This window comes from Microcaecilia unicolor, chromosome 14 (genome assembly GCF_901765095.1).
Source record: "Microcaecilia unicolor chromosome 14, aMicUni1.1, whole genome shotgun sequence".
Classification (NCBI taxonomy): domain Eukaryota; kingdom Metazoa; phylum Chordata; class Amphibia; order Gymnophiona; family Siphonopidae; genus Microcaecilia; species Microcaecilia unicolor.
Genome location: NC_044044.1, coordinates 6,080,018 through 6,089,542, shown reverse-complemented (window position 1 = coordinate 6,089,542; position 9,525 = coordinate 6,080,018). Strand labels below are relative to the sequence as shown.

The 9,525-nt window shown below is 43.0% G+C and overlaps 1 protein-coding gene across 1 annotated transcript; it reads right to left on the bottom strand.

Moving 5' to 3' along the window:
* Positions 1–6,508: 6,508 nt before the first annotated feature.
* LOC115458223 (olfactory receptor-like protein OLF3) lies at positions 6,509–7,501 on the bottom strand. The gene has a single exon (XM_030188084.1). The coding sequence runs from the start codon at positions 7,499–7,501 to the stop codon at positions 6,509–6,511; it is 993 nt and encodes a 330-aa protein (XP_030043944.1).
* Between the last annotated feature and the right edge of the window lie 2,024 nt (positions 7,502–9,525).

Sequence of the window (9,525 nt, the reverse complement as noted above, 5' to 3'; positions counted from 1 at the left end):
TATGACTTACAGTACCGTCAAGCCACCTCTTACTCATGGCGGTTCCGCCCACGAGTTCATTTCTATTTCATATATATTTCATAATATTCATTTAACCGCTTCTGGTGCCTCTTAAACCCCTCATCCAGGCACCCTTTCCATTACAAGCTGCTACCTGTCTTCTCCAATTCTCCCCCTCCCATTCCACCCATATTCCCAAAACACCTCCCCCAAAGCACCAACTCCCCCCCCCCCCCACACCCAGGGCGGGCTGGGAAGGGTCCTTCAGCTCCCTACTATCCACCCTAACCCACTCCTATCTAACTAAACTAATTTCTGAGTGCTAAATCTTCACCTTATTCTAACCCTTCCCTTCCCACCAATCCTAACCCTTTTCCTTTACCCAATCCCCTTCCTCCTTCCCTGTTGCTAACCTAACTTCTACCTAATTCTAATCTTACTCACTCCTCCCCCCCCCCCTCCCCTCCCTTTCTTTTCCCTTCTTGGCTGCCTTGGCTTCAGCCAATGTTAACTCCCTCACAGCTTAACTGTGAGGGCTTCCTTATATTCCTATGGGTATCTTAGCATTCACCACCAGCTGATTTTTACTGCAAGGTAAAAACACTATCACAGCTTTGTAAAAGGCCTCCTTAGACAGGGGGTGAGACACACATGTTGCATCTGTTTTGTAAAGGAAGCATATCTTACATATCTTTATGAAAAACCTGTCTCAGAGCTCCCACACAATGTTGTATCTGCTCTGAGGCAAGTGTGTGCTTGTATATGTGTGTCCCAGAAGAAATCTGCACACATGCACTTAATTTATAAATTGTGCATGCAAGAGCCAATCCTGTCCCCTCTCTGACCATTTATCCCACCCCAAGAAAATGTATCTATATTTTATTTAAAAGGTGGTAATTTTATAACTGCCCACACTGGTGAGATATGTTCACTTTCCTTTGCATCTGCCAACTTTGTTGGATTTCAAAGTTAAAAAAAATATATGTATTTGCACCTACTAACATGTGTAGATATTCATTTAGCTTAAAAACATACTTTGTGAAGGTTACAGGAGAAAGAGTAAGGAAGCAGGGGGGGGGGAGGAGATTGCAAAATATATCAACGCCCAATCAAAAGCTATATGGCTAAAAGTGTGGTTGTGGGGAGGAAGGGGGGAATGTGTGTGTGTGTGGGGGGGGGGGGGGGGGAGAGCGTGAAAAAATGATGGTGCCATGATTTAAACTTATTTATTTTTAAAATGTGTTTATTTAGAAAATTTGTCACTGGTAATATTCAAGAGTGTCCCAGGTGAGGAACAACAATCATAATATAACTGATCTTCAAATACAATGCAAAACAATAAAACATAATTATATATAACCTAAATATACAGCTTACAGTAGTGAAACACCTTACAAAAAAGCTCACCTACACATAGACTGCTAGCACAGCCGATATTCAGTGTCATCCAATTAATATCACACAGATCACACATATAGCTGCTGTAAAGTTAAACAAATGACTTATCTAGTTAGTCATAAAACAATTTATTTTGTGGTCTATTTTAACCACACAGAATGGCAGAAAGGTCACCTGTAGTTAACTTTTGGCAGATTTCTTACCACTGAATGTCAGTCCCTAAACTGTGTGTAACCCCCCACTCAGTGGCGTACCAAGGGGGGGGCGGTGGGGGCGGTCCGCCCCGGGTGTCAGCGGGTGGGGGGTGCTCCGCGAGAGCCGACAGCTTTTTTTTTCTTTTTTTTTTAATTCGTGCACTGTGCAGCGATCCCCGATGCAGGCAGCGCCTCGCGTCTGCCCTGCATGAACTGAAAAGAGGAAATCGCTTTGCTGACGTCGGGCCTTCCCTCGCTTGTTGTCCCGCCCTCGAGGAAATAGGAAGTTACCTCAAAAGAGGGCGGGACAACAAGCGAGGGAAGGCCCGACGTCAGCAAAGCGATTTCCTCTTTTCAGTTCATGCAGGGCAGACGCGAGGCGCTGCCTGCATCGCTGCACGGATTAAAAAAAAAAAAAGCAGGGTGGTGGCTTTAGGGGGGGCTCAGAGGGAAGAAGGGGATTGGGGAGGGTGGTCATAGGGGAGAAGGGGATTGGGGAGGGTGGGGGTGCTCATAGGGGAGAAGGGGATTGGGGAGGGTGCTCAGAGGGGAGAAGGGGATTGGAGAGGGTGGGGTGCTCATACCGTAGGGGAGAAGGGGATTGGGTAGGGTGCTCATAGGGGAGAAGGGGATTGGGGAGGGTGGTCATAGGGGAGAAGGGGATTGGGGAGGGTGGGGTGCTCATAGGGGAGAAGGGGATTGGGGAGGGTGCTCAGAGGGGAGAAGGGGATTGGAGAGGGTGGGGGTGCTCATACCGTAGGGGAGAAGGGGATTGGGGAGGGTGGTCATAGGGGAGAAGGGGATTGGGGAGGGTGGGGGTGCTCATAGGGGAGAAGGGGATTGGGGAGGGTGCTCAGAGGGGAGAAGGGGATTGGAGAGGGTGGGGGTGCTCATACCGTAGGGGAGAAGGGGATTGGGGAGGGTGCTCATAGGGGAGAAGGGGATTGGAGAGGGTGGGGGTGCTCATAGGGGAGAAGGGGATTGGAGAGGGTGGGGGTGCTCATAGGGGAGAAGGGGATTGGGGAGGGTGCTTAGAGGGGAGAAGGGGATTGGGGAGCTCAGAGGGGAGAAGGGGATTGGGGAGGGTGAGGGTGCTCAGAGGGAAGAAGGGGATTGGGGAGGGTGGGGGTGGTCATAGGGGAGAAGGGGATTGGGGAGGGGAGTGCTCAGATGGGAGAAGGGGTCTGGGGTCTGACAAGGGGGCAGGAGGGAAAATGGGTCCATGCCTGGGGCAGGTGGGAGAATGGGTCTGGGGCTGAAAAGGGGGGATGCAAGGCATGTGGTGGATGAAGGGGGCTGGAACTGGGGGCTGAAAAGGAGGGTATTTGGGATAAGGGGGCTAGTACTGGAACTGGGGGCTGAAACTGGGGGCTTTAAAGGGGACAGGGAGAACTGGCTGGGGCTGAAGCTCGGGACTGATGGGAGAAAAGGGCTGGGGACTGGTGGGATAGTGGGGCTGAAAAGGGGGGCAGGTGGGAGATGTGGGCTGGGGCTGGAACTAGGGGCAGGTGGAATAAGGGGGCTGAAAAGAGGGGGCAGAGAGAGAGGGGACAGACCCTGGATGGAAGTGGGGAGCGTGAGGGAGGGCAGACCTTGGATGGATGGGAGAGGGAGGGCAGACGGATTGAAGGGGCAGAGAGAAAGGGCAGATGGTGGGTGGAAGGGGGAGAGAGACAGAGGCAGACAGGGGTAAATGGTGGATGGAAGGGGCAGAGATAGAGGGCAGATGTGGATGGAAGGAAGAGAGAGGGCAGACAGTGGATGGAAGGGACATTAGAGAGGGCAGACACTGGATGGCAGAGAGTGAGCGAAGACATGCTGGATGGAAGGAAGACAGTGAAAAGAAGATGAGGAAAGCAGAAACCAGAGACAACAAACTGTAAATATATATTTTAATTATTTTGCTTTAGGATATAGTATTGTAGCTGTGTTAATAAATGTTTATAAGTAGAACATGTAAATAAGGTCATCTTTTTATTGGACTAATTTTAATACATTTTGACTTAACTTTCAGAGAACAAAACCCCCTTCCTCAGGTCAGGATAGGATAATGTAACAGCACTATACTGTATTGACCTGAGGAAGGAGATTTTGGTCTCTGAAAGCTAAATGTATTAGTCCAATAAAATGATATTATTTGTTTTATTTCTATTTGTTAATTTGTAAAGTGGTGATTGGTATTTGTTAGTTTTTTCAAATTTACATCTGCTGTCTTTATATTTTGCACAGTACTAGGGGACATTTTCTGTTTCTGTGGTGTTGCATTGTATGCAGAGTCTGGCATCTTGGGAGTTCAGTTTAATTATTGTCTAAATAGAAAGTTTAAATATTACTACTTATTCTATAGTGGATTAGGGTATATCTGTGTTTGTGAAAAAGACATGGCTTTCAGTTGGCATTGACTGTGCAGGATCGACGATCTGTATTATTCTGTCTGGTTTTGTTTTACAATAGGTGAATTGATGTTCTAGTGCTCACTGTAGTGTTTAAGATGCTTTCCTTTTCCTTGTGTGACTCGTAGAAATTACTGCTTATGGTATGGTAGAATCGCACTATAGGTCCTGATGTTTTGTATTCTCGGTATGCCTAGTACTGGATTTGGGGGGGGGGGGTGTTAAAAAATGACCGGCCCCGGGTGTCAACTACCCTAGGTACGCCACTGCCCCCACTCCCTTATTTCAGTCATTAGAGACTGACTAATATCTTGATACCGAACACACATTTTATATAAGGGCCCTTTTACTGATGTGTGTCATGTTATTAATGGTAGAGACTCTTGCCTTCTGTGATTCGTCATCATAGAGAACTTCTCCTGTTCTACATTTTGGATGTTATTAACGGTCAAATTTGTTTGTGCTAACTGCTACTGCACAAGCATGCCTACTGCAGTGTCAAGGCAGCATGCGCAAATTCATGCATTAACTGCATATTGTCATGAGGTGGCAAGAGGGCAGGTAATGGGCGTGGACAGCATAGAACAGTTAGTGCCTGATTCTTGCTGCGTGTTGTCACTTTCACTGTTAACATGGGATTGCTTAGCACCTCCTCAATAGGAGGCACTAGGGGCTGGTTTCAATATGAACTTTAGTGCAATACCACTTTGTATTTCTCACTCCGGATATGGCGATCGCCATTACGGCATAATGTAAGCCACACTGAGCCTGCAAATAGGTGGGAAAATGTGGGATACAAATGCAACAAATAAATAAATGACACCCAACGTTAGACACTGTTAAGATCCACTTATTAAGGTTGTGTAACGCAAAGCGGACTGTTTAGAATACCACTTGGAGCAGATTCCTGTACACAACTGTGGGCATTAGGACTTACACCTGCTGAAACCTTAAATAAATACTCATGCCCAACTGACGGCAGTTGAGTGCAGAAATCTAAGTATTCTATATCATGGTTCCTAATTTCTGGGAATGCCCCTGACTAGCCCAAGCCCCTCCCATAGCAATGCCCACTTATGAGTTACTCATGGTGAGATGTAGGCAGCCATGGTACAGAAGAGGGCATAGGACAGATGCACATGTAACTCTATAATTAGTCGACAACAACAGAAGAACAAAAGACCCTCACACAGGTCAAGCAAGCACCACACAGCGAAGGTGACACAAACAGATGATGTCAATGCAAAACATCCAAAGGACTCAGTTAGTTCAAATCAGAAGTTTATTTAAAAAATGTAATGGACTTGACTTGAATCGTGTTTCGGCCACAAATGTCTGCCTCAGGAGTCCATGTAGTGTAGAACTGATATCTCCTCAGCGCTCTATGTTGTATGAACACAAACCACCTAATCATGAAGGTATCAAAACTGGAATGCTTGCAAACACAGTTGTATCAGATGTACTGTGTTTTCAAGCGCTCCAGTTTTAATACTTCCGTGATTAGGTGGTTTGTTTTCATACATCATAGAGCACTGAGGAGATATCAATTCTACACTACAGGGACTCCTGAAGTAGGCCTTTGTGTCCGAAACACAATTTGTGTCGAGGTCATTACATTTTTTGAATAGTCTTCTGATATGAACTAACTGAGTCCTCTGAACACTTTGCATTGGCATCATCTGTTTGTGTCACCTTCACTGTGTGGTGCCTACTCTATAATTAGTGCCAGTCAAGTGCCAATTAACTGCAATAATTATTGGCACCTAATTGACTAAAAAGTTTCAGCATTCATCTGGGATCCGAGCCCAATTTACAGAACCAGCGCTATACTCTGGATTCTTTATATAGGGGGAGACTCTATATATTGTGCCTAAAATTTGGCACTAAAATCAGTGCCGGCTAAGTGAATTCCTTAATTGGTGTCTAGATTTAGGCGCCGATTAGAGAATATGCTTAGTTGATATTTCAGCAGCCACATCTACGCACATTCATTTAGTGTGCAGTCAAAAAGAGGGTGATTATGGCTGGGGAAATGGGCGTTTCATGGGAGTTCCAAAATTTATGCGTCTAGTTATAGAATATTACCCAGTGTGCTTAAACCTACATGATGGTATTTATGCCACATTTTCACTGGTGTAAATAGATGCGAATCATTTATTATAGAATATGCTCAGTACCAATTTTTTTAGGCACCTTATACAGATTATCCCCCTATATAGAGAATTTGATCCTAAATGTCATCACACAAATTGAGTCAAAATCTCTGGATGATAATGAACTTTTCTGTGTGGTAACTGCTGAGTCAATAATTAGTGCACAGTCTTTTCACACTATTATTTTGTGCTGTTAATGTGCAATAATTGAATAAACATAGAAGGTCTTTTACTAAGGCGCGCTAACGTTTTTGGCGTGTGCTAAAATTGTGGGCACTCGAAACGTTAGAGATGCCAATGCATTCCTATGGGCGTCTCTAATGTTTAGTGCATTCACAATTTTAACGTGCGCTAAATATGTGAGCGTGCCTTAGTAAAAGACACCCTCAGTACACTTTAGTTTAAAAATAACTTCCCATAATGTTTTATTGGAAGCAAAATGTTGTTTTCTTAAAACAGCTTTTTTCAAAGCCAATTTTAATTCTTTGCTTCTTAAGCTATAAATCAGAGGATTCAAGAGTGGAAGAGTGATTATATACATTGCTGTAGGCAGCTTGTTTGGATTCTCAGAGTTCCATGACCCAGGCTTCATATACACTCCTACCACAGTCCCATAGGCAAGAATGATGACTGTGAGATGGGAGGAGCAGGTGGAGAAGGCCTTGCTTTTCCCTTCTCTAGAACGAATTTTCAGGATAGTAGAGATGATAAACACGTAGGATGTCAGGGTGAGAAGAAATGGGGTCAATGCTGAAAAAATCCCCCCTACAAAAGTCATAATTAAAATAACTGATGTATTGGTACAGGAAAGTTTCTTCAGGGCTGCGATTTCACAAAAAAAGTGATTTATTATATTACAGTCACAGAATGAAAACTGGGATAGAACAATAGTGTGTGGCAATGTTTCTATTATACCTGTTAACCATGATACAGCTGCCAGAAGAGCACAGGACCTCTTATGCATGATGATAGTATAACGCAGGGGATTGCAAATTGCCACATAACGGTCATATGCCATCCCAGTAAGGAGCGAAAATTCTGCACCAATAAAGACCATGTAAAAGTACATCTGCAAAAAGCATCCACTGAAAGAGATGTGATTATTATTTGTTAATAATATTGCAAGCAGCTTTGGAATAATGGAGGTCAAGGAGCAGATATCTATGATGGACAGGTTGAGCAGGAAGAAATACATGGGGATGTGGAGATGTCGATCAACACAAACTATGCAGATAATGAGGAGGTTCCCCAGCACAGCCATCATGTAGAGGAGTGAGAAGACAGTGAAGAGATGGAGCTGCAGATCTGGGAATTCCGAGAATCCAAGTATCAGGAATTCTCTCACACTGCTTTGATTACCCATTTCCCTGTATTCACAGTCTCTGAGCTGCTAAAATGAGTAGGAGGAGTAGAATTAGGGAAAATTATTTAAAAAATACAAATAATACAGAGAACAAATCACATAGGGACTAGTTTTATAACATAGTACTTAGTCAGGAAAGGTACATCTTCACATATTTTGGCCCTGCTTTTTTTTAAAGGTCACCTATCTCTCTGTGCCTTTATAAACTTTTAAAGCAGGATTATATGACATTGAAACTTTATGTTCTCGTTCTGATGTACTACTGATCACATTGAAGATATTAAAACTCCTCATGAAACCCTTCTCATTATGCCTGCTGACTGATTTCTAACCGTAGTGAAACAGACAGTGGAAGACCAAGTCTTTTGTCTCTAAGGTGAATATTTAAAAAGTGCAATATATATTTGTTGTGATTTATTAAACGTCTTTATGAAGATATTCACCCAAGTTGGTGTACAGCATGCACATTTTATCTTTACAATTAAATTACAGTTGTAAAGTGTATTAATTTCTTAAGGGCATAGCAATAGTAATATGACCAAATATAAATTTAATAAATAAGTTATACTTGAAAAGAGGAAATTGAAGCCTAACAATAAGACACCAGTGAAATAGTATTAAAATGTACACAATTAACAGCACTGAATTCAATTTAACAGAGATATAATACAATGTCAGCATTATACTAATGAAACATCTAATAAGCACACATTAGAACATTCAAATATCATAAATGTGATGATAATGCTTTTCTACAAAACAACTTACCATGTAGCCAAGGGGCCAAGTACAGATATGTAGAAGGGAACAAAACGGGTGGTAGAGTCAGTTGTGATAAATAAATGGGTGGCTAAACGGAGGCAAGTACTCTGTACAGTTAAAAAAGATATATGGAACTGATCTAAGTTACAGTCTGTGTAACTAGCAAGTCGAAGTACCGAATGAGTATCAGTCATCACATGTTTTAAAGGCTTGGGACAAGATCCAAGCTTTCAGATGCTTCCTGAAGTAGAAGTAATCTTGAGTTAGAGGTTTCCTATGTTGAGCTAAATACAATATTTCATGTAAAAATATAGTATAGATTTAGATTATAGGTCATTAGTTTATACAATACCTTGAATTATTATTACACCAACTTTTTTTAAGTATGACTCCTGAAAAATGATTGCATTCATGCAGTTCATCACCACTATCATAAAATGTAAGTAATATTTATTATCCCCAATAGCAAAAGATCTAGCAGGGTACAGACTGCAGACAACAAAGCCATGTCTTGTCTTTCTTTCATCTCAAGCTATTCTTGATCCACTTCAATCTGACTTTCTCCCTCTTCATTCAACTGAAACAGTGCTTTGCTAAAGTCTCCAATGACCTGCTACTGACCATATCCAAAGGTCTCTATTTTTTCCTCATCCTTCTCAATCTATCTGATACTTTTATTACCATCTACTTGTTGATACAATGTCCTCACTTGTATTTCAGGGCTCTGTTCTTTCCTGGGTTTCTTCTTATCTCTCCCGTTGCACTTTTAGTGTATATTCTGCTGGATCCTCCTCCACTTCTATCCTACTTTCAGTTGGGACCTCTTGGGACCTCTTCATCCCTTTGTGCTCTGACCTCATTCCATAGTTTTCAGTATCACGTTTATGCTGATGACTCCCAGATCTACCTCTCCACACCAAACATTTCAGCAGGAATGAAGGCCCAAGTATCAGCCTGCCTGTGTGACATTGCTGCCTAGATGTCTTCCTGCCATCTGAAACTAAACATGACCAAGACTGAGCTTCTTATCTTATCCGCTAAAGCAACCTCTCTTCTTCCCCCATTCTCTCTATCTGTGGTTAACACTCTCATCCTGTCTGTCTCATCAGCTCATAAACTTGGAACCATCTTTGACTCCTTTCTCTCTTTCACTGCACATATTTAACTGACTGCTAAAACCCGTTGCTTCTTTCTCTATAATATCACCAAAATGTGCCCTTCCTTTCTGAGCACACTACCCAAACCCTAATCCACACTATTGC